The following is a 26324-nucleotide window of genomic DNA, read 5'->3' as shown; positions in this document are numbered from 1 at the left end:
ATCATATACAAAATGCATTTTTGTCAGAACTTTTCCCACCCAAATCTAACCATTAAAAGTTGCCAAAATATAAATCCAATCCTCTCCTATTCTTAGGGGGACTCTATACAAAATTCATATCCATCTTTGTAGACAATTGCCTATGCTTGCTCTTTCCCATCAGTCCTATATCTACCAGGAATCCATAATTCCACATTTAACAACCTGATTTTGTTGTAACTTTTAACATATATCTTACCTTACATTAACTTGACATAAACCCTTGATATCAACCCTAACACTAGCTCCAAAAGGATCCCTTACTGAGTTTTATCCTACCAGAATTTTCTGGTCCATTCAAGATCTCATGTATCTAGTGCAAGGTTCGAAATCTCAGTTCAAGGCCGGTTTTGAGGCTGGTGTTAAAATCTCAACCATCTTGGTCAAAATTTGGGAAATTCCCAGGTTTCAACGGCTGGTTTTGAGGGCGTTTACACAATTTTTTATATGATTTCTTACATACTACCTATTTAAAGCTTAAAGAACACAACGACACAAGTATTTTTCAAGACAATGAAAAGGTATCACATTTATATACCACTTGAGAGACATGCGTGTCTGATAACATTAAATACAAAGACTTGTAAATTGAACAATTTATGTAATTACTTTGGCTGATTAAATGATTAAATATCATCGTATCTCTACCTTATTCATAGAACCTTTGGCTGTGCATGCTACCCATGGTTCCATCCCTATGATAAGAGAATAGAGCAACTGAAACCAAATTTCTAATTTCATAAAAACATACAACAAACCAATAAAAGCTTCTTCTCCTGTAAAATAAACAACCATTTCCACAAGAGCTTTCCCCAACACCCTGTGTCAACTTGGGACTTGGCATTATAATAAAGAGATAAAAATAGTGAATATAAAAAAAATGTGAGGAGAAAACGTGTAACGAAAAAGACCCTAAAAAGTTATTAACAAAGAATATGATGGAAGACAAAGGAGTGTTATATTTTGGGTGAAAATGGGGTTGAAACCAAGGAAAAAGTTTTGGTCGAAACTAGGATTTCGACCCACGAAAGGCTGACATTTTTAGGTTTCAACTGAAATTTCGGTCAAAACATGACTCTTTTTTTTAATTTCGACCCTAGGTTTCGGGCCTTATATGACGTCCATTTCATCTGATTTCTTGCCTCCTTCCTATTTTAAAGTATAATAAACACAATGGAATTAGTATTTTGTCAAAAAAATACCATTGAAAATTTATCATTCAAGTATACTAACAAATGAATGGTTCCAACAAGTACAAATTGTATTGCATATAGGCATAAAATCATCAGCATACATGAATTGTTTGATAGAATGGTTACATATACAACAAGTCAACAAAATAAAATGACCAACTAGATCAAGTGACAGTGTCTCATATATATCAAGTTGAAGCCCATATATCTTATATACATAAGATAAAAATACATAATTTAGAAAATAATTATTAAAATCATAAAATGAAAAAATGGTAGCAAATAATTAAAATAAATAAAATAAAATAAAATAAAATAAAAAGTTTAACAAAACACAATCATAGATTATAGTCCTAGGCTAAACATATATAAATTTCAAGGCAATACAAGATCATTTAAGGCATGAACAAAACAAAAATAAAAAGGGGGAAGTTTAGAACTGTTGGGTATGGCTCATTCTTCATATTTTATTGCTACCGGAGTTTCCTTTGTAGTTGTGTCTTAGAAGGTGTTTGGAGGCAAAAGATGAGAAAAAGAGGTGCCGGAAGGCAAAGGAGTTGTGGAAATTAGGTGAAAGTGGGATAGGAATCAACAAAAACTGAGGAAAAACAAGTTGGAATGTTGAAATGGTCAAAATTTTGGTCGAGATGGTCAAAACCTCCAAAATGGTCTAAATTTTCAAAATTTCGGTTGAAACTTGTAACTTTTTCCGAAATAATTGGAATTTCATTTTGGTTTTCAAAAAATGCAGGCATTTTTGTCAAAATTTCAACAATTTCGACCGAAATTTCCTATGGTTGAAACAAGTAAAATCATAAAAAAAAAAAAAGGGGGTATAAATGTTGAAATTTTGCTAACAATGTCGCTTGAATTCTGTGAAATCTCTTAGAACTCGAGCAAGATTGGGGATTTTAAACTGTTGATGGACCCGTCTCGGTCAAAACGTAGGAATATTTTTTTCTCCCAAGCAATTTCGTGTTGGTTTTCTAAAAAACCTAGACTTCCTCCATTTTTTTTCCATTTTTGCCTCGTTCAACCTATTTCTCAATAAAAATTCATCACTCCTTTTTCGTCCTTCACCTTGTTTGTTGCTTGCTCCATAGTTATAGTCCTTATGGAGTATATAATGGAGATGTTGGATATGGAGTATGGTGAAACTTTGTTTAGAGTACACGTCCCAACCTAAGCACCCAACTTGTATGAAGCCTTTAAGTTTCTTTTTAGTTATTGTATTTGTAATTTTGTATAAATCATTTATTGTGTGCAATTTAATTTGTTCAATTTTACAAACTTTGAATTTCTCAGAACCTCTCATGTATACTAACACTTGAATGATAACTCTACTTTGTTTTTTCTTTTAGTAAAATACCTATGCCATTATGCCCTTTATGCTTTAAATAGGTAGTATGCAAGAAATTAGACCAAACAACCCTATAAAACCCCCTGAAACCTGGTGTTGAGACTACCTGGGAAAATTTCCAGGTTTCAACTAAGATTTCCAAAATTTCGATACCATCTCAGTGTCTAGGCTGGTTGAAACGGGCCCCGAAATTGAGATTTCGAACCCTGGATTTAAGTAAAAGTCTCCACCTTCATTTCGTAGCCCTTATAGCTATTTCTTTTTTGATCATTTATAAGAACTCTACCTCCCTTCGACTTGATCCCTAGCACCCTCAAGGAATCTTGGATACTATACACTAAGAGCCCAGTGTCTTTGCTGTTCTTGCGTCCTGCATACTTAAGTCTGCCGTGCTCTTTTTCATCATATCCTGTGGATCCTGGTCCCTTGCCCCCAGATTTTTTTTTTTTTTTTTTTTTTTTTGAGGGGTGGAGGTCGGAATATATGCTTTCCGTCATGCCTTTCCTCTATCAGGGCCTTACTACCTAGTAACAGACACCCCAACCCTAAATCCCCCTGTTCAGATGAGGTCATATGGATACCCCCACCGAGTTGCCTCTTCAGCTAGTTGCGCTTGTGAATTTGTGAAACATCACTACCCTATCCCTTGGAATATCCTACTTTGGTTCATAGGTCACAACCCCATCCTAGTTTCAAAGTTTTTGCTAAGAACCATTTTGACGTGCATATTTCAAATTGAGAGAACAATGATCACTCACTAGCCAAATCTACCATCACTAACTTAAAATTTCTGAGACCACAAGGATAAAATGAAGTGCAAAGTAATGATTTTTCACATATTAAAATTCTAAAGACTCAATGACTAGTATACCACCAAGTCTGGCAAGATCTTGTTGGAACTCTCTGGCTCTTCCCTTAAGTGAAGGTGAAGGAATGGCCAAAAGATTGGCCACAAAGAGCCTTTAACAGCTCCCTTTTTTATTTTTTGGTCTTCTTTTGGTTGGGGGATGGATTGCACTTTCCTTTTGATTGTCCCCTCCACACAGGTTGGGGGGGGGTGATGATGGTGGGAGTAACTTCAAAATCCTTCTAGATGGGTTCCCTTACTCTCCCATATAAAAAGTCCCACTCTGAAACTCTAAAACTGACTCAAAACTCAACCCTCCCAGAATAACACCAAACTCTAGCAAACATTAATCAATAGGAAGGATTAGAACCTCCAGAAGATGGGAATGAAAGGATGAGCGGTTTGGGAATAATTTAGGAATCAATGTGATCTCACAGTTGGAGATTGTTGAAGTATATACACTTTTGATATTTACTGTTCACGACACTATTCACGTGAACAGTAAAACCTGTTTTTTACTGTTCACGGTGCTGTTCACGTGAACAGTACAATCTGCTTTTTACTGTTTACGTGAACAGTAACTTTGTTTGTACTGTTTACGTGAACAATATTATGCTATTGATGTTATTCTACTTTCTATTTCTAATGTTGGAGTCTTGCTACATAAGTTTTGGGAGTTTTTAGTGTCACAGTAAATATCCCAAGTGTATATACTTCAACAGAGATCATAAAAATTGTAAAGCTTAAACTAAATTCAACCTAATCAACAGATTGGTCTGAAGTTCAGAACCGACCTCAAGTTTAACAGTTCAAATGCCCTTTGTTCCAATACAAACCAAACGCTTGATTAAAAAGGGCATAATCCCTGATCGAATATGCTGTTCAGAAGAACCTTTGTGATCACAAAAGAGTGGATGATTCCTCTCTACAAGGAAGTCATCTTTGACAAAAGAGTGTCATAACAGGGTATCAAGCAGGTCAAACTGAGACTGTTCGTCCTATGAATCAGCACTGAAAGAGAATGGTATGCATACCGAAAATACAGTCAAATGGGTAGCGGCCAGGTTGAACTGAACCAGATGAAACAGTTAATATTGATGAAGAAAAGATCAAGAATTAGAAGACAGAAGGATAACTATGGCTTCCTCCCAATAAGGTACACAATCACACATTCACGCTGTCCTCCAGTGATATCTTACTCCTTACTGATTCGTCCAGCGTCCATCAAAGAAAACTTAAAACTTTATGTAATAAATTGAATGGCTAATTACCCTGACACTGCTATTTATAATAACTTAAATCCTACTTAGGATAGCAAATCCCAGAATCTAACTATGTTGACTTAATTGCTAATTACAACTACCAATAGAACTTCGATCAACCAAATCCATGAATCGGAATATACTTTAGGAAAACAATGCTCTAAGGACTAAGCTCGTGTGAGCTGGCTGGTCCACCCAAGAATGAATGCTCAATTTTGCATGATCCCTATCCACTTTAAGGCCTGCTTCAAGCTGACTCGAGTGGTCCAGGCTACGTCTTGGCTTTCATTTTGGTAGAGCCCTGGTTGACTGCCTGATTTTCTTGAGATCAAGACATAAGAAAATGATTGTTTCCAGCCATTGGAAGTGGATGAGCGGTGGCTAGGTTTCAGTATGGTCACCCCACTCATCAGTCCAGATTTTTGCTGCTTTGAGGTGACATTGTCTGGGAAGCAGGGTTAAGGCTGTTTACATTATCGCCCTCCCAGATCCCACAGTAACATGAGCCTCCTGCACTTGGTATCCCCAATTTTTTATTGTTTAGTAGTGTCCAGGAGGTTCATATTCTGTACTTTGAGGCTTACATCCTACTCGGAAAGTTAATTGTCCTATGTTATGCTTTTACCATCTGAAGACACTGATTTAAAGTTACTTTTTACGACATCCTTGTTTATTCACTTGGAATATTTTTTGGTTCTTGTAGGCATTCAAGTATGGGCTTTTCCCGGGTGTGGCATTTTCTGCCATAGAGCAGTAAGATCTCAATTATCACTAATGATTTGCCAGAGATTCTCTGCTCTTGAATTTATTTGTCAATACTTAATATTTTGTTTTCATTAACAGCTACATTTTAAAGGGAAGGTCCCCATTGACGTTGAAACATGGAAAACCTGATCATGAAGCAACAGAAGTGAGCCTCTTGTCCTGGAACCTGTGATTTTTTATGAGGTTACTAGTTATTGAGAGTGTAATGCATAAGAACTTGGCTGAAGTTTTATCCTGTGTACCTTGTAAGAGTTGATATGCTAATCTTCTGTCTATTGTCTTTAGTGAAGTTTGTTGTCTACTTGCACAGTTATTTATCAGTTTTTCAACAACAAAAGCTCTGCCTTTTTCTAATTAAATGGTATTGGCTACACTGATCCTTCTCCTAAAATCAGCTCTATTCGAGGCCATATTTTATTTTTTCTTGATGTAAACCAAATCCAGGACCACCTAATGAGGGCCCAAGGGGTTTATCAGCACCCTCCAGCCCTACCAGTAACCCAAGTAATTTTGTTCAAGCATAGGGATATTTTGGTAACTTTGCTGTTTTTTGGTTGAGTCCACTTAGGGTCTAGTTGGGTTTAGTATGTTAGTGTGACCCTAGATCTAATTTATTTTTGAATTTGATTCATTAATTTGCAAGTTATTAAAGAGTCCTCGTCAGTGTTGTATTTCTAGTTGTGAAGGAGTCCCCTAGTTTCAATCTGTTTCTTACTAGGGTTCCATATCCACCCTTAAATTCCAAAATCCAAATTGGATCCTTTTAAAGTGAGATCTGATAGAATCCTTGTTTGATTTAAAGTCTTTAGTCAAGTATGTCTTATTTAGAATAGGTTTGCAAGTTAGAGTCCTAGCTTGTTTTCTTTTGGAAGTAGAGTCTTTTATGTTTTCCTTTCTGTATGTTATAAAAAAAACCACTCTGGGTTGTACAAATTAGATTTGACTTATTGAATAAAGCTATGAATTGAAGGAAGAGTGGTTGAGTTGTGGCTCTCTTGGAGGGTAGCCTGGGGTAGGTTTGTGAGACTGAGTATGTTGAAGATCTTCTGCTTCCCTTCCTCTACAAGTACTGCATGCCCAACCCCATTCCTAGCCTTCCCACTTCTTCCCCATCCGTCACACCCTTCTTTTTTATTTTTTTGAATTTTCTTGAATTTTTGCACTTTTCTAGAGATCCAAATTTCTAGGTTAGTTCTACACCAATCTAAATGTTACATTTGTCCTAAACTTTAGAAACCTCACCCCCTAACCCTAAGTCCCTAATTACCTTAGATCCCAATTTGACCCCATTCTAACTATTTGATTTCAAGATATAATTATTTTCTTGAATTTTCGTACTTCCCAAGACCCAAAAAAGAAGAACCTTAATATCTTTTAATTTAGCCATCCAAAGCCCCCCCACACCAAACTTTGGAGAATCATATCCCTAAATTATTAACTACATTCTCTGCAAGTTTCAGCCCATTCCAACACCTATAGACCCAAGCTTCCATCTCAAGGAATTTATCCTGTATCTCCCATGGGGGGTTATGTATCATTAGGATCCTAATTATTATCTTAGAGCATATCATATTTGATCACAAAACATTAACCTAACCTTTCCTCCTAGGAAATCATCACTTCCCGACCATACATATTCCTGAAATTACTCATAACCCAATTCCCGAAATTCCTCGAGACCCTAAATCTATGCAAAACACCTCCACCAAAGGAAATTTCAGTCCTAAAAGACTGCTGATTCTAAGTGAAGAGGATTCCAAAGTAAGCTTTATTCTAAGGCAATATTCTAACAACTAAACCCTAGGATCTGGTTCACAACAGTCCTAGTAATGCTTGTCTTTCCTCACACTCCTCCTAAGGTCGTGTCTGCTCCTTGCTCTTTTAGTTCTTTCAATCCAAATTAAATCACTCCTCTAGACTATGCAGCTAGAGGCCTCCATTGAACATGGTCGTGCCACCTCGACTTCTTGATTGCTTAATGCATCAGGGCTAACCCAAATCAGCTCTAATATGATCATTCATCCTGTATTCTTACTGGCTTTGCTACTTGTCTAACTTTAATGAAGGAATGACAGAGAGAAAACATACAATGCATGAGATGGAGAGAAATGGAGATTCTTGTTGCAACAATAATGAAGTCACGTCTCCTATTATTACTTTCATTTGTCCTTATAGTGTGACTCGGTGACCGTCTAATTTGGTCTAAATTTACTCCTAACTAATAACTCAAACAATCTCAACATTGGTAATTTGGTATGCCCACCCACACTGAGCTCATTTATGTAATGCTTTTTAGCTACCCAACATTCTGCATGATCCATAATATCCACTCATATGATTGTTTTATAAACTTTTCCTTATCAAGTGTTACAAGAATTCATCAATGATATAAATAGACGCAACTCTCCATTTCATCCATCCTACATTTACTCTTTATGAAACGTCATTTGTCGCACCCCACTTGATGGTGTCGGACCCACCTGACTACAAGTGGATATGATCCACATCACAAGATCAGGTTACAAGCTAAGATTATAATAATCCACACTATATCATAATCAGTGAGCAAAAAGAATAAAACGTCCAATATACATAACTATCAAAAGGAATAACGAACATCAACCGGAACAAAAAGGAATGAAAGTGAAACTATGTTTAGTTACATCCTTTAATAAAATCTAACAAAATGATGTTCCCTCCAGTTATATTCTCTACGTCTCTATAAATAGTAACCCTCCAATCAAAATGGCTAAGTGCCCTAGGAGCACTCCAAACATGCATACAACTCACCATGTGGCTCGTAGTCTTCCACCACTGGAGTCTTGTATGTCTCTACTAGTATCGAGTATTCTTGTGCGACCTAGTTATCATAACCTGCAACAAAGTCTATAATATGTTTCCAAATGAATGAGTTCCATAGAACTCAACAAGGCAAACAAATCTCACAGAACACATAATAAGGATGCCAGGATGAAATATGCAATGACATATGGAATGCATCTATGCCGGTCTCTATCTAGGCAACAAACATTAAGATACTACCAGCCCCCTCTGGGTAGGTCAAAACAGACTATTAGGCGTCACAACCGAGGTATGGAGATTAGGTCTACATCACAACCAAGGTATGGGGATTAGGTCTACATCACAACCAAGGTAAGGGGATATAGCTCCACCCTCTCTCACCACAACCATTTGTATGAGACTAGTACATGTCAGGGAAATACCTAGCCCAACGTAAAAGGTCATCTACTCATAATGTTACTCAAGGTCCAGATACCCTTCCTCATGCCTAATGCCCTATTGGTCTGGTATCCTTCAAAGTCTAGGGAATATTAATCATTATGGGATTTCTATTGACTGTCGAATTATCACTCGTAACCCAATGGTCATCCACGTATAATAAGGTGAATATTCTCGTGTCCCATCACGGAGTCCTGGTGACCATTGGGCACCCCACGAGCTACACCTACCATATGCAAGCGTGCCATGAATGACACGCAGGTAGGATTTTGTCTCCTCACGAGAGTATTACCAATTGTTGGATGCCCACAATCACGTCTACCGTTGTCACAGGTGACTCGACTTCAATACCCATACTAGAGGGGTTGTAGCAGGCTAAAGGGTCCCTAGCCACGCGTTTAGACATCTAGACATCCATAGAATGCAACATACAATCTACATGACATGCAAGAGGTACCTAGGGCAATGGCCTGAACCACAATCCCTATTTATTGCAAGTATGAATGCATCTACATAAGTACCCAGCCCACTATACAACAATTCATATGATAAAAGAGAGAAGTAATTTAACAACATGCTAAACATATTCCCACAAAAAAACCCATGCATGCATGCCCTAACAGCACGAGTAATCACCACAGAATATTGTAAGCATATTATAGGAAGCAAACTAAAATCAAGCATCATCCAATAAGTGAGGATTGTCTCCCTCACTCACCTACAATCAATAGTGCTAGCAAGCTACCAGAACTCCTAATAACATGTTCATGTTATTTAATTAGGGCTTCAAATCAAACTGACCAAGAAAAAGCCCCAAAAACAACACAGCAAGAGGGGTAGTTGGTCCAACCTATTTGGGTGGTCAACCGCCCCCACGACCTTCCAGGTGAGGAACGACACCCAAGTCTGAATTTCTCATCTTAGATCCCCAATCCTTAAAGGGTTCTAGGTTGATCTCAAGCATGGATTTCGTCCCTAAGGCATGTTCAAACACCCTTAAATAACCATGAACAAAACCCACAAACAAATCCTAAGAATCTAATGAAACTGAGGTTCATGGATTCTACTCCAGGAAAAATTCAGCAATTGGGAGAGACCCGAATCTCTTCCCTTGTACTAGATCTGGCTAGGATTGATGGAAAACATGGGTTTCCTTACTGGATCTAATCCCAAAATAGCTTCCACACATTCATCAATCCCAAAACAAATGAAGAGTAAGAAAACAATAGAAAAGATTGATGTCTTGCCTTCAAGATCGAAAATGCAATGAAGATTCGTGATTCTTGCCTCAAATCTCTCTTCTTTCTGCATCATTATGAACTCTCTAACTCATTCTAGGTTTCTCAGCTGTCTAGGAATGCAATAATCCTGAAATTGAGGTTAAGGTTCATTAAATAAGGGTTTAGAGTCCGAAAACCCAAAATGCCCATCTTGTTTGGACAAATCGTCCTCACCACTTTTCAGCAGCAAGATGGCCGATCGATCTGGTTCATTGCAAAGACTTACACAAACTTAGGGATCACACACTAAGGGCCCATACATGGACTTGAGTACTTCCCAACTCTTAACATTCGAGAGATGGAAATCCACCTTCCCAATCCATCTAGGTTCAATAAAATCTTCTTCTAAATTCCAACAAAGCAACAAAACCACCATCCACCATCCAAGTCCATATGGATTCTGAGGCTAATCTAATGGTCTCAAGTTTGACCCACAGCTTCCGTCTACTAGATCCTCAGGTCATCAGGCCTATAAGTAGGGTTTTTGGTTAGGATCCTAAGGGATTTCACATCATCTGTCATATCACCCTTGTGAAGTTATTAGGGTATTAGAGTCCTAATTATAGTGGTTACTGATGTAATCATGTGGAGTTTCCTTGGTACCGGGGTATTTCTCATTATTGATGTACCCTTGCTTTCAAGGTTCAACCGAGGACCAAATGGCAATTTGCCGAGATGATGCGAAAAATCTGTAGCAACTTAGAGATTTAAATGTGAAGGCAAGAGGGGGCTTTCTGGGGTTAGTGTGAACAGATGGGAACAAGGCTCTAAGGAACTGACGTGCAGATTTAGGGGAAGGTCTGGAATGAATTCTGAAGGGTAAATGTGAATTCCTTAAAATTTAGGGTCAGCTGAAGCCATGTAGGGATGGCTTGTTAAAGGGTTCTGAAGGGTATTTATTGGCCGGGCTTTTGGTCAAGTGTAGGTACTGTAGGTGGGAAGGTTTCCTTAAAAAGGGCACAGTTTGCTGATGGTTAGAAGTTTGGCAAATAGAAGTTGAAGGTTTTTTGGTTGCAGGGGTAGATAAGAGTTTGCTGAAATTAGAGCTAGACCAGGGACTATAACAGGGATGGGGGGAGGGGCTTATGGGGAAGCCTATGGTTTGAGTTAGGGCTTCAGTTGATGGCTGGATCTGCATGATGTGATGTAAGAAGACTCCAAAAGGTGCACTAAGGGCTGCTGAATTCTGGCCAGGGGTATTTTGGTCATAGTACCCCTCATTTGGAGCCCTAATGATGTATACATCAAGAGACAGCCCAGAAAGCCCAGGCCCATTAGCAACTTGCGGCACTGCCCTGGGGGGGGGGGCTGAAACCCTAGTAGGGACATTTTGGGTTGTCATTCACCTCTAGTTCAAGCACTATTAAGTTGGAATGATTCCAGCTTGCTTTTGTGGAGTCCTTATCTGCTTTCTTTTTGTTATTTGGAGTCCGAGTACTGAAGTTAGAGTCCTAGTGGAAGTCCTTATAATTAATTAGTTGAGGACGACTCAGTTGTTAAATCAAATAGGAGTCCTAGTTAGAACTTAGAAGTCAATTTGGGTTTTCTTTAAGAGTCCAAGTAGGAGTCTTAATATCAGATTATAAATACAGGTCCATGGTTGTAATTCAATTCAGTTGTTCGTTAAAATTATTGAGAGTTGCAGCCAGGAAGTGTGCATGAGTGCTTCAGGGCTGAGAATCGATGCAGCACCTAGTTGAAGGTTTTCTTGCTCCAAGAACTGATCTGCCCCCGTCACCCACCCCCAAGTAATTTCAATTCCCAGCCTCTCCCCCATCTCAATGGTTCAGGGTTCACGGTGCTTGAGTGGGGCAGATGAAGGGTAGGTAGGGTAAGGGTGTCAATTCAGTTTGGTACGGTACCATACCAAATTTCAAAACCTCATACCGAAACCATATCGTATCAAATTTATACGGTATGGTATGAAAACAGTATTTTAAAAAAATGGTTCAGTACGGTTTCAGTATAAAATCATTACATGAAAAATGGCATGGTTCAGTACATGGTACGGTATAATTTCAGTATAGAAAAACCAATTCTTCTAATTTTCTAATTTGTCGCTACTAAATGGATTTGGTTAATTTGGATTTGAAAATGGATTTATGGGTGTTTCTAGTGTTAGTTTTATCCGGTTAGTGGTTACTTTAGGCACCTAATAATGGTGTAAATGTTCCTTACTTTGTTTCTTCTGTTGTGCCAAACCTCTGTTTTATTCCCTGGCATACGAAGGTTTTTATATTCATAATTCTATACCACAGACTAAGGATAAACTGGAGAAAACGTTGCCAAATAATGCATATTTTCTCCCAGCCATAACTTTTCTGTTTTATTCCCTGGCATATGAAGGTTTTTGTTTCTTTAAATAAGAATGTTTGACATTCAGTGGAATCCACCTGAAGATATACCGATCGGACATATTTGAACAGAAGGCATATTATCTCTCTGTGATATTGTCACTTCCTCACTTCTCAAAGATTATACAATGCTGGTTTCTGATAATGATTCACATTCTTCACAGAGAACCCTGTTTGCCTACAATTTCAGGTCCCAAGTAAGTGGTGTGATTAAGTACAGGTTAGCAACCGTTGAACAATTAAACATCATAAACTCAAATACTTGACTGACCAAGCTTGCTGCCTTGCTCGTCATAAATTTCTGAACACATACAGCTAAGGAGAGCCCAGCAGAAATTCTTAAATTCAGCTTAATGTCTGAATGGTGTGTGCTTTAATTAATAGATTAGTTTGTTACCCACTACCTTCTCATCTTCTTTCATCTCCACCTCTGCTTTTTAACACTTACAATAGCAACAAATCAACCTTCAGGTCCTGTAACCCTCTTGCCTCTCACCCAGTGATTCCAACTCAAAACACACAAAAGTGAAGATTTAAACGAAGATGGTAAGCTCCTAGCTCTCCCTTGTTTGTCACTTCGTCTCTCTTTTTTGGTTCTAGGTTTTCTCTTTTTCTCAATCGAAGTTGAACTAAAGATCCAGATAGGGTTAGGTACTTAGGGTATAAGTAAAATAAAATTACAAAATAACCTTCAAATACCAGTGCAATATATGGTATTTGGTATTATAAATGCGGTTTTGGTGTATGGTAAATCGGTACAGTGTCTGAAACCAAAATTGTACCGTCCCGAATTCCAAAAAGACGTTTTCGATACATACCGTACCGAATTTGAAAACAGTGAGGCTTAAACGGTGTCGTACAGTACGGTTAAACAGTTTCAGTACACAATTGAAACCCTTAGGTCAGGGCTATGGTGAATAGGATCAATAAGAAATTAAGGTAAGAGAAAAGGGGTAGAAATGAAGATCTTACATAAGTGGAGTAATTCCATGCTCAGACTTAGAATTAGTGTTTGAACCACATAGTAGCATCCATTAGGAATCATCCTTGACTTCAAAAATGTCAAGCACATCAAATCTCCACTAAAAGAAATTCTCTCAAGCAATTGCTTAGAAGAATAAGATAAAGATCAACTTCTTATTCTTCCCACTGGGTGGGGTGTAATTGGGAACTTTGTAGCTTTATAATGGAGTCCTTCAGCCAATACGAACATACTTTAGAATTAAAACATAATTAAGAAATCTAAGCAACTAATGGATTCGAGAATTATTTGTTTACTTCAAAAATAGTCAGGGAAAAAATCCAGGATGTTTAAGTTAAGCAACAAACCAACAATTGTATATATTGTGGATCACAACATGCATATTTTTTCCCCGTACAACAAAAAAATATTTTCCCCATACTATCATTTTCATATTTATAATTTTATGTAGTTCATAATCATATGTTATAATGTTATTACATTATGTTGCTAATTGATACAGTATATTTGTATTACGAAAAGATGAACTTACGTTTGTTTTTTCTGTATGTTAATCTTTGATAATCATGATTCTTTAATATTAGTTGTCCTCATAAGGATGCCATTGTTTATATATATACTCAATTCTGTAACTTCAGCATGGGTTTATTAACTCTATCACTTCTCATTTGTAGGTTGCAAGATTACACACTCCTATTCAATACCCCAAACCAGATGGATTGCTTTCATTTGATGTGCCAACCTCTCTCTATAGGTTTGCTCATGGAAAATACTCTTCTATTTATTTATTTGTTTACTTTGTTTGGGGGCAATAATTAATCATATTACCAAGGGAAGGAAAATGTGTGGGGAGGAGTAGATGAGGATATATACCAAGTGGGACAAAGAGGGGTGGGGGGATAGAGCCAATCGATCAAATTGAGGCAAGCAAATACTAAAAGCCTAAACCTAAGGTAATGACAACGTGCTTTTTCGATTAGCAGTTCAAAATAGGGGGTGGAATTGGAGGCTTATCGCCTAAATTACATTATCACTAAATTTGTTAACTAACTGTCACTAACTTCAAATAACTAATATAGCTACAAACAGGGTACTAAATCTCAATTCATCGTGATACTTCATTATGATATAAAATTTTGCAAACTTTGAAATGGTGAACTTCAGATGTTTCAACCCCACGAAACTAGATGGTGGGTGGAAACCATTTTGACCATTATTTCGACCAAAATCTACGAAATCTCGAGATTTCCCTAAATATCGGTAATTCAAGGGACTTTTATGTAAAAAGGAGGAAATAAGAGGTTTCATCGTGATCTTGACTAAGACCTTTTCTCTTCGAGATTTTGATAGGAAGCCTGGCTTCCTACAGTATTTTCACTATTTTTGAGAAAATAATACCTCATATCAAGGGGAAGATTCGACAAAAGTACCGGCAAACTCATGATTGCGGTGGATTGAAGCTCCCAACACCATGATTGAAGTGTTTTCTTCAATTTTGTGGTAACCAAGTTCAGTTCTTCTTGGGGTCAATGATGTGGGATTTGTATGTGTCACCATTAGAACGCAATGCACATTGACTCCGATGGACTTACAGTGGGATTGAGCAAGGCCAACAAAGAAATTTCTATTAGTCTATACTTCAAAGGAATTTCTTTGTTTTTCTTTTTCATATGAATCGAAGTTGTTCTATAAACTCTTATACTTACACAGTTCGCACATGAGTTGTATTTGATATTTGACCATTGATGATGTATGTGTATATGTTTTAGGTATGTGTTGTAGTTTAATGATTTGCCTAATTTTCATATTAATTTGCTTATCATTGATGTCAATCTGAAAACGTGTTTAGATTTGTAAAACTACATTTAGTTTTAATAGCATACAACCAAGCTTGAGCACGAACCCAAATGACCATTGTGAGTTGTTTCCTGTCAACCAAACATGGATATGTGTTTATAGCCCTTAAAATAGGCTGTCCAAGTATAACCGGACCCAAAAAAATACCAAAGGATACCACTGAAACCTGCTAGAATTTGTAGTAGGTTTCGGCTGAAATCTTCATAGTTTAATGGTCTCGACCAGACCAAGATATGGAGATGAAACAAAATCTTGAACTATGATCAAGATGACCAAAAGTACCAAGATTTCAGTGAAATATTGTTGAAATTTGGTACAAAGTAGCTGTTGGTAGCATGTATGGCTAGTGGGTTAGGTAGGAGAAGATATAATCCCCAGAAATCAAATACATCCCTTGAGTGGAGTCTTCCTTAATTTTCGAGAATTTAACCAAAAATTTTGAAATCTCAAGATTTCAGATCGAGACACTGACGGTTGGTTTTATATTCATTTTTTGTTTCAACCTGCTCTTTTGTTTCAGCAAGGTTGAGTTCTTCAAGATTTTGGCAAAATTTCACTGAGATTTCATACCATGTTCACCATGGTTCAAGTTTTATTCAATTCCGGGAAAGAACAATGCAAGTTTTGGCCGTTTCCAATCAGTTTCAATGGTTTTTACTTTCTTTGATCAGCCAATTATATGTTGATTTTTACCAAAAACTTACCTGGTTTCAACTTTAATTTAATTATTTCTGATTAAATTTCAGCTTCAGGTTGATAGAAACCTTGTCAGCATCATAATCTTCATTATTGGTGAAATGTAAAGCCCTATCCTATTTGTTCATGATTGCAAGTATACTTCCATTTTTATGTAAGGTGGATCTATCCAATATTATATCTTGCTCTGGCAAAAGAGGTGGGGCTAAAAGCAGGATTTTAATCCAACCAGTGATACCAACCTCTAACACATCACATTCTTTCAGTTGTTACTGAAATATGATATGTGAGTGTCCAAAAAACAAAATATGATTATATGAATCAACTTTGGGAGAGAACAATTGGGGGAAGGAAAATGTTCGTTTATAAGAGATAATGGGGGCCAACAGGGAGGACTTTTGATGGTATAGCAATGATTCTCCTTCCCTTAGGGTTTCATTTTCACTTTCCTGTGATTTTTATTTTCTACTCTATTGTTGTAGGAGCAATACAAACCATGAACATAACCAACCAGCTCATCTTCGTCTGAAGGATTCAAGGGTTCCTGAACTTGTTAATCTGCCAGAATTTTCTGCACCCGAGTCACGTTACTGTCCAGCACGTGTATATGAGTAATGCCAATAGTACTTGATATTGTAATTGCATTTACTTTCTATCTTGATTTTCGTCTGAATATCCCTCAAACATTATACAGGTATGTGCCAGATGAGAAAGGCCAGCAGAAGTTGCAAATCAATGCTCAAAATTGCCTGCATTGCAAGGTAATGCTTTGTTGTCATGAGTTTCGCTGATTTACTAGGCATAGTGGACGATGTTTATTATGAATGGTTTTCATTTTGCCAAGTAGATTTACCAACCTGAAATGGAATTGTTGCTTGGTAATTAATCCAGGTTCCTGTTGTTAATTGATTTATCCTGAGAGAACTAATTTATTACACAAAAGAATCACGATACAACCAAATAGATAAATGCTGAAGCTGCACAAAGAGGCAACCAAAAGAGAATCAAACTATACTCAATGAACCCCTCTAAGACCCAACCATAAACGGACATATACATCCAGAGATTGCCCCAAATATCTGCTGTATGAAGAATTATGGTAATGTAGCCTCAAATGAATGAGGGCCAATGCTAAGATCCTAAACCAGAGCGAAAGCAGTGACAAAAATAGAGTTTCTTGAAATTGGTGAGGATGCATGGAGTAGAAGTGGGATGATCTGGAAAGAGGTCTCTGGGATATATATATGATGTGAACCAGATTGAGGACTACACTAAGGGTCAAAACAGGGCCTAAGGTGCCATCCCTACACTTAACTTTAGGAGAGTGCACATGAATACAGGCATTTTGGTAAGTTTTACCTGTTCTTGTCGAGTCAAATTAGGGTTTGTTGGATCCAACCTGTTACTAGGATTTCAGTTTTATTTTTGTTTTGAAGTTTGGTTTAGTTTTGGTCAAGTTATTGAAGAGTCCCAATTAGAGAGGGGTTCCCTTAATCATATTCTAATTTCTGCGAGGGGTCTAGTCCCACTCATGTTTTGTTACTTGAATTATCCTGAGTTTCAGAGTCCCTTGTTAGAATAAGACTCCTAAGTCCAATAAGAGTCCTAGTTTGAATCACCTTCTAATGTTGAGTCCTAGTATGAGTCCATCACGTAAGGCTATAAATGTAGCCCCCAGCTTGTAAAGAGGACAGACTTGATTATTGAATAAACTTGGGAATTGAAGGTGAATATTGGAGTCGTGGGTCTCCTGAGGAAATAACACTGCGGCTGCCATTGGTCTTTAAATTGCTGCAATTTTTCAAGTTCTTCAACCCCTTCCTGTAACAAGTACGCATCCCGACACCCTTGCCCTATTCTTCTATTTCATTTCTCCTTCATCACAGCCCCTCTTTCTCCCCTCCCTCTTGCCTCCAACAGCCAACTGCACCCCCAACCCCCAAGTCCCAAACCCTATTTCCATTCAACCCCCCCCCCCTCTCCCATTGCAAACCTTCCTTCCCCTTCCCCAACCTGTGGCAGCATCACCCCATGTCCCCTACCCCTATTCTCCCACTCCCCTTCCATTCCCCACCCCTATTCAGTGCCAGTCCCTTTTCCTCCTTTCCACCTCTCCTCTCTCTTGCGGCAGCATTGTTTTCCCATTTTTATAAACCCTAGGTTTCCCCTAACTTGCCAAGCCAAAACCTTAGATCTCACAAACCCCTCATCTAATTTCCAGCCCCTTTTGGAACAGCGAATTGCTTGTTTGAGCTGGCTATTTTCTTTGGCTATTTCATCCATGGTGGGAGATCTCAAGTGAGATCTTGCCACTTCAAAATACCGAGATCTCGACCGAGGTGGCGAGATCTTGGTCGAGATATACAAAATTTCTAGTTTAAACTCGGTGGCCCATCTCGGAGGGATTTAGGGCCCCGGTTGGGATGAAACTTGGTATTAGCCTATTTAAGGCCTTTTGAACACAATGGTGGCCTTAGATTTGTGAGAAAATAACCCTAAGTATGTCTTCTAAGTCGACTCTGTGTAAAACCGAAATGCTATGAAATGCAAGGTTAAACAACATGTAATGTAGAGATATCAAGTAATTCAAGTTATCAACTATCAAGTATCAAATACATTACACATATAACTATCAAAGAACTTGAATGTCTTCAAAATTTTACAATCATAAGAAGTTTTAGACTTTTAGTAAGTCATAAATCATAATCCATAAGTTCACAATCACAAGAGTACAAGAGTAACAAGATTACAAGACTACAACTCTACAAGACAGCAAGAGTATCACTCAACATTTTGCATCAACTGATTCTGAATGGTGTCCGCATATGACTCCGAAGTCAACTTATCACTGTAGTATGTCATATATCGGTTTATGTGGAACAGATATGTTTCCATGTCAGAATACTGAAGGAATAACACTCTGGGGTAACCATCAATCGTGGGTGGGTGAAAGAGCCATTGTTGCTCTTGTTGTTCGTGTTGCTGTTGAATATATAGGTAAGGGTTTCTAAGCCAATCAGTCAACAACCCACCTTCAGTATGTACTCTCCTGGTGTAGGGTCTTAAGGAATAACATGATCTCCATAAGAAGAATACCCAATGTAATCTGACCCGGTGCTGTGATCCCCATATAGGTACCTCGATGACTGCCAACTGGCCAAACTTTGCTGTTGTGAACCACTATGACCATGATTTAAGCTCATGCTTCCCATGTTTAATTCAAGATTCTGCATGCTTGCATCATCATTTATTTGCCCCTAGTTTGATTTGCTCTTCCAGCTCCTAGTATAAGCCTAGGAGATAGGGGAACTATGGCTCGCATGTGTCGGATGACTCGGACCTGGTGGAGGTGACTCCCTTTGTTGACCTTAACTTCCACTAGCAATACCACCAGCCTGACTGCCTCCATGACTCGATGGCTGACTTGGGCCACTTGACCCTCTGGTATCATCGGCATCATCTTGTTTCAAGTTGATAGGTGGCTCCATAAATGGTACACTTGGTACTGTTGATGCTGCTACAGAGCCTAACCCTCATCAGAAGACGTGGTCAGCCATAGCATTTGGGCCCATGGCATCAGCAATGGAAGGATCCAGCTGCCCTGCTGGCCCATCCAACATTAGGCCATCTCGATCCCTAACCTATTGATATATGACATCATCTTCCTCATCATCTACGGGGGGGCTCGTGGAATATATCAGTAAACTCAATCGGTTCCCGATTTTCATCATTTATATCATCTTGTATGTGCCCTAGTCTCAATCTCATATTGTAACGCACATACACTAAGTCTTCAAGCTTCTTACTCCCAATCTGTTCCGTACCTTACTATGGATAAGCGAGAAGGTGCTCCACTTCCTCTCGCAATCAGAGGATGAGCAAGTGTGTGAGAGTACTTTAATTTTATGTCCCTAAGATTTGGCGAATACTTATATAACTTATCAGTTATCGCTTATAGAGTTATAATAAATTAGTAATGGCCTATTTAACATGATCATTTTTTGCCTAGTTGCAACCGTAGAAGGCTTTCCAAACTCCCAGAGGCATTCCTAAATTCCCTGATCTGTACGCCAATTGTTCAATTATTGTATTTATTTATTGTATATGCATAGTGCACTAATGCAAGAAGTTGAAGAAATACTTAAATAAGTTCTCACCTCTCCATTAATTGTCCCTTGCATGACGGGATTTGCACAAGCTTCTCCACCACGTCTTGCACCACATTCATTATCTTTACATTAAGCCCAAGATCATTCTTGTAATGGTACTTTGGGTTGAGGTAGTAAGCTTGTATTGTGGAAATAAAAATTTGGTTAGTGATTTGGTTGTTTACTTGTTTATAAATTATAACTTATAACAAATTAGCAATGTAAATTAAAGTATACAACAAAAACTTAAAGACTTAAAAGTGACTCACCAGCCAAGTGCAAAGGATGCATCAAGTGCGTCTCCCATCTATCATTGATGATCCTCTATTGGGCTTTGAAGGAGCCAGGGGTAGCAGCTCTAACCAACTCTTTCATTTGCTAGAGGGCAACATATATGTGGGGCATTGTGGGCTTCTTCTCCGAATCCTCCATCCTTAAAACAAATGCAATAGGCTCTAAAATGCCCATGTCCTATTCAACTGCCTCCAAAAGGAATTATCAACAATGGTTTGTTGGACTACTATTGCATCAAGATGGCTAGATCCACACCAATTAAACCAGTCCTCACTTGCAAACATGTGCCGTAGACCCACCACTTTCTTCTGGAAGCTTTTCAGAGCTACATAGTTGGCAGCGAATCTAGTCAATCCAAGTCTGACTAGATCACCCTTACAGTGGTTCCTCATCATCTTCAACACATAACCTTGGTTGTAAATAAAATTATTGACCCTTCTAGCCCTGTCAACCACAGCACTGATTGACTTTCTCTTCCCGCACTTGGTGTCCAAAAGAGGTGGATCCTACTGCTCTTCTTCTTCATCAACATTTCACCAGCTTTTTTGAAGTTAGCACCATTATCTGTGACAATCTGGACAACATTGCTTGACCCTACCTTGAGGAAAACCTGCCTAAGAAGCTTGTAAAGGTAGTTAGCATCTTTGATTTTATCTGAGGCATCCATTGACTTAAGGAAGGATGTCTTTCCATTGCAGCTCAACATGAAATTAATTGATGGGTTGTCTAGTAGGACCAGTCCATCTATCAGCCATCACAGTAACACCATATGTAGTCCATCTTTTCTTCAATAAACCAATGTATTCCTCCACCTCCTGCTTCACCTTTGGTAAATATTTATTCATTACTTCCCAAGCTGTTGGGCCTTTAACCCTTACACCTGCCCTAGCAACTGCATTGATCAGCCCCTGATAGTATGGTGTTTAGGCTACACTAGCTGCAATGTTGTTGTAGATATGAATTTGTTGATCGCCAACCTAGCTTCCTCCTCCCTACTGCCTTCTCTACCTCCAGCAAACATATATGGAATGCTTCTTTGATAGGTGTCTTGATGCTTGAAGGGGAGGGGTCTTGGTCAAATGTGGCATCATAATGTGTAGTCTTCCTCCTCCTTTCAATCCTCTCACTTCCATGAAAACTATGTCTAGGTGGCATGGATGCCCCTTATCCCGAACCACCTACTCCTCTTGTGTGTACATATTGTCTCACATTCTCAAAATGTAAGGACTGTCTACTAGCATCCATTGCAGCCTTCATCTGTCTCTACTTAGCCTGTGACTCAATACCCATAACCCTCCTCCTCTCCTCATCGTTGTCTCACTCTTCATCAAGATCAACAAAAGGTCTACCTAGCACTGTATCCTCAAATTCCCTTTGCTTTTGTGTCATCTCCTATTTTTTTTGTCTCCCTCCCTTTTAAGTTGCTACAATTACTTTTTGCACTTCATAAGGAACCTTGGGACACTTGGCAACATCTTTGTAGCCACCAGCCAAATGTTGTTTTAATCTAGTTGAACCACCAGAATTCAAGGTCTTGAGGCAATACTTGCATCGGGATTTTTTCTTGTCAATAGTCAATGGATCCCCATGTTGCGAAGCAATGTCCTGAGTCCCATTTCCAGTGCCGCCATTCCCACTAGTTTCCATTTAAGATACAAGTCTACAACACTAAAATACATACATGAATGTTCTCAAATAATCATTAGAATAATTTTTAGATAAATAAAAACATGTAAAAATAATTTATAAAACCACAAAACACACACTTTGTTCTAAGATAACATATATACACCGCTCAAACAGACATGTATGTATTTTTAAAATAAACTTCATAATATGAGCATCATTTATATAAAAATAAATAATAAAAATAAAAAGAAGATAATCTTTTAATAAAATATTGTTTTTCATAATTATTTTATGTAAAAGCAATTTACAAAACAACAAAACACACACTTTGTTCTAAGATAACATATATATAATGCTCAAACAGACATGTTTGTATTTAATTAAAAAATAATAATAAGTAAATAAGTAAATAAACTACATAATATGAGCATCATTTAAAAAAAAAAAATAATATATATATATATATATATATATATATATATATAATTTTTTAATAAAATATTGTTTTTCATAATTATTTTACTTAATTATTTAAATTAATAATAAAAATAAATACAACTAGCATGATAATCAAAATATGAATACATGGGGTTGTAGCCCTCTCAATGTAGTTTAATATAAGTGATAATCACATTCATATCATAAGTATTTTTTTATATTTTTTATTTTTTATTTTTTAGATAATATATTTTTTGAATACAAAAAAAAAATTAATAACAGAAAATTAAATTTGTTTCCATGAAAGTGTAGATCAACATATATTTATACTAGACTCACACCCATTGTAGAACATTCTATTTAAAAAAATTCAAATTTGGGGAAAATCTTATCTTTGTTGAAGATCTAGTTGAAATAGGTTTGAATAGATATGTTAAGGATGTTTAAAAGTTGAATCCCCAACAAATTCCGGCTAAAAATCAAGTTTTCGGCAGGTTTTGAGGGTTGCAACGAGAGTGGATATGCCTCTCTCAAGCGAGATAGGGGGTTTTAAAACCCCCTAAACCAGGTGGTTGTACCAGAGATGGCGAGATCTCTCATCTCTCAATTCTTGTCTCTCCTCTCATCTTGCTATTCCAAAATAGTGAGATCTTGGCGAGATCTCCCACCTTGATTTCATCAGTTAAGTGATCATATTTTGGCCCAAAGTGGAAACTCTAAACATGCATGTCTTGAATATTATAAATTGGGCCTCTTCCCCATTATGAAGGCTGAGTTTTACTTTTTGTATATTCTCTCTTATTTAATTGGCAGTAAATATTTTATTCACCACTAAATATGCATAAACCAGGGCCGAAGTGATTTTTTTCATTTTCATACCCTAGATTGATAGTGTTGTTCACTGCTCTGTGTTGCCATTCTGATAGTTGCTGCTTGTTTTTCAATCAGTCAAACCTGATTGAAATGTATCGAAACTTGATCAAAACATACATTTTAGTACCGACCCATGATTTCCTGACAAAAATAGAAAACCATGATATCTCAGGCTCTTTTTGGTATCAATTTTCATTCTCTATTATGCCTATTTAAAATAAATAAGTACAAAAATTCATTATTGGTCAAGAATGAAAAATGGTTTGGTGAATTTTATCAAAAATAAATTATGAAATGAAAATAAGTTTGGTGTCAAGATAAAAAATTGTTAAAAAATGATAGAAAACAAGTGAGAAAAGAAGGAAAAAGTATAGTTGTTATAAAAAAATATGTGTATTGACTATTTTACCCTCATCTTATTTATAAAACTTCAAGTAAACTTACACAAAGGAAGATAATGAAATTCTCATCATAATCCATAATGGACAAAAAGTTCATTATGAATTTTGGAGCTTTTTCTATTATTTTAAATAAAAATAAAATTTAGAATAGATGCCAAACAATTTAAAATAATGAAAATTTCTCATAATTGACAATGATAATTGATACCAAAAAGAGCCTCAGTTAACTTCAAATTCAATTTTTTTTTTGTGAATCTAATGTCAAATTTGGTGGTTTAATACTCAAATTGTGTTGCTATGCATTTGAATAATTTCATCTTTAATTTCAATTGTTAGATTTTCTTGTACTTTGAGGGTTCCTTTCACCCCCTCCCCCCCCCTCCCCTTGACTTTGACGATCTTTTTGGTCAAGTTTATGTATACATGTATGGGTCTTGAGGGAGATGGTGATTCGAGCATATTAGCTTCTGATTGACTTATTTTAACAGGAACTGACCAGCATATTTCTGTTTTTACAAAAATACATCAAAATGGTAGTTTTACTTTTACCTCCCTCTGAAACCATAGGTAGTTTTACTTTTACCCTGATGGGATGAGGCTTTCTGGGTGATTTTTTTCCGCTTCTTATCAAGATACTTATTTTCATGAAATTTGATGCATGATTTGTTGACCTGAACTCCTACCTACCGTTAACTAATCATTCCGTATTGTTTGTTTTGAGTTCATGCATCATTCTGTAAAACTTATTTACTTTTACGAGTGGATCTTTTCACAGGCATGTGATATCAAGGACCCAAGACAGAATATCGAGTGGACAGTGCCAGAAGGCGGTGGTGGTCCTGGTTATTCAGTCATGTAGATCCCCCGCTTTTTTAAGTTCATATGTTTCTCAATGAATTTAAACTTCTGGTCTGATTAAAAAAAAAATTTAATGATAATAATAAATTAAGATCTTCAGATCTCTCTTAATGGCCGGCCCTTGTTGGAAATGTTATATCATGGGCATTTGTATAAGACAAATAGATAAATATCAAGTACAAGAATTTCTCTGTTCTGAATGGTATGAACGATCACCTGTCAAAACCATAGTCACACACATCCCTCTGGTGATATATACAAACAATTATTGGGAGAGTTGAGACATGCCGTGGGGGCATGTTCTTTAAGGTGTTTTTTTTTTTTGATACATAAACGGGGTTAAAAACCCAAATCAATTTAAAGAGAATTCTTTAAGGTGTTTAAGCGCCTCAAATTGTGCATATGGGTTGACAGTGTGTTTAACCTCTAATTGCATAGGTACATTTCGGAATGCAATAGCACTTAAGGATCTAGAAGTTACTACATTCATCAATCCGTTTCCAGCGATATGTTTGAAAGAAAAAGCTTAAGATATGATGCTTGTGTTAACAACCCATCCAACCTTTATATAAGAGAGCAATGGACACCACTTAGACTTGTCTCCAAAAAACCTCTCTTACCTTATGGCCTGTTTGTTAGCCATTCAAAGTAACCTTTCAAAAGACATATATTAGCTAGTTAGGATACCTTTAGCAAAATGAAATTTTGGATTTTTGCCATTAAAAATTGTGGTAGTACCCTACAAAATTTCAAGTTTTGGAAAACGCACTTACTTAATTGGGAAACGTATTGGACATAATAGGATACGACGTTATAGCTTTATTGACCACAAAATTCTTTAAAGTTACAGGATATGGAACTATTTATGGTTGTTGTGACCAGGACTTATGGGCATCCCGAACTAATGTATGATATTTTTCTGGAAGAACTTTTCCATTTGCTTCTCAGTAATGGGGGCCAATGGCTCTAATTAATCCATTCGGTGAAATAATCAATTGTCATGACCAAGTATTTTTGACCTCCTAAAGCTAGGGTGAAGCTCCCAAACAAGACCATTCTCCACATGGCAAATGGAATTGACCTACAATGGATGTTAATGGAAGAGCTGACTTCCTTGGGATTGGACCGTTCAACAGACATTGCTTGCATTTCTGGACATATTAAATCGTGTCTTATTGCATCCTCGGCCAATAGGATCCTTGTTGGAGCACCTTGTAGGTTAGTGCTCAATCTCCCATATGAGCTCCACATATCCCCTTTGTGGACTTCCACTAATGCACCTACTAGCCCTAGGCCGCGCGACAATGCTCCTATAACCAACGTCTTCTAATGACGTCCTTCTTTCAAAGCGTATCCGTGATGCTCGACACCTTCTGGCGCGAGCCTCCTACTTGTCTTCTGAGAGTATGCCATCCTTTAGATATTGGACAATAGGATCTATCCAGCCTGGTTTTTGTTGTATGTCCATGTTCACCTACTAGGTACTTGGTTCGGTGCATTAAACTATATAAAATGTAGGTCCAAGCATTGAATACTTGGTGCACTTGGCTGAGGCTAGTAGGGAAAAGAAGTTTGCCGCCCTTTTTTCCTTTCGAATGAATCTAGATTATCTTTAAACCTGCATTGATTGATCTTCTCTAGACATTCTGCCACCCGTTCTATAGCCTTGATCAAGTTTCCATAGACGATGCCTGTGAAACCCAACCCTAACCCCGACCCGAAAACCCTGTTGTTTGTAGGTCCAGTAACCCAAAGTAAGGCAAGAAGTCATCTTTGGGCCATTTCTGTTGAGGACTTGATGGCTGGAG

The 26324-nt window shown here is 37.5% G+C and overlaps 1 protein-coding gene across 3 annotated transcripts in view; it reads left to right on the top strand.

Moving 5' to 3' along the window:
• ETFQO (electron-transfer flavoprotein:ubiquinone oxidoreductase) overlaps positions 1–24831 on the top strand; it is a 91386-nt gene extending 66555 nt beyond the window's left edge. Inside the window, exons 14-19 of one of the 3 annotated variants that reach the window (XM_089155487.1) lie at positions 5405–5454; positions 5545–5611; positions 13997–14076; positions 16358–16486; positions 16570–16636; positions 24434–24831. In XM_089155487.1, the coding sequence (XP_089011613.1) occupies positions 5405–5454; positions 5545–5611; positions 13997–14076; positions 16358–16486; positions 16570–16636; positions 24434–24517 (477 nt within the window). In that variant the 3' untranslated portion in view covers positions 24518–24831. The remainder of the gene's footprint in view (positions 1–5404; positions 5455–5544; positions 5612–13996; positions 14077–16357; positions 16487–16569; positions 16637–24433) is intronic. The other 2 variants (XM_089155486.1, XM_089155485.1) reach the window with 2 other exon arrangements.
• Positions 24832–26324: the final 1493 nt, after the last annotated feature.

This window comes from Hakea prostrata, chromosome 5 (genome assembly GCF_041222555.1).
Source record: "Hakea prostrata isolate BN-2017 chromosome 5, UWA_Hpros_2, whole genome shotgun sequence".
NCBI classification, from domain to species: Eukaryota; Viridiplantae; Streptophyta; class Magnoliopsida; order Proteales; family Proteaceae; genus Hakea; species Hakea prostrata.
The sequence above is the reverse complement of the archived record's forward strand: the minus strand, read 5'-3'. Positions and strand labels throughout refer to the sequence as shown.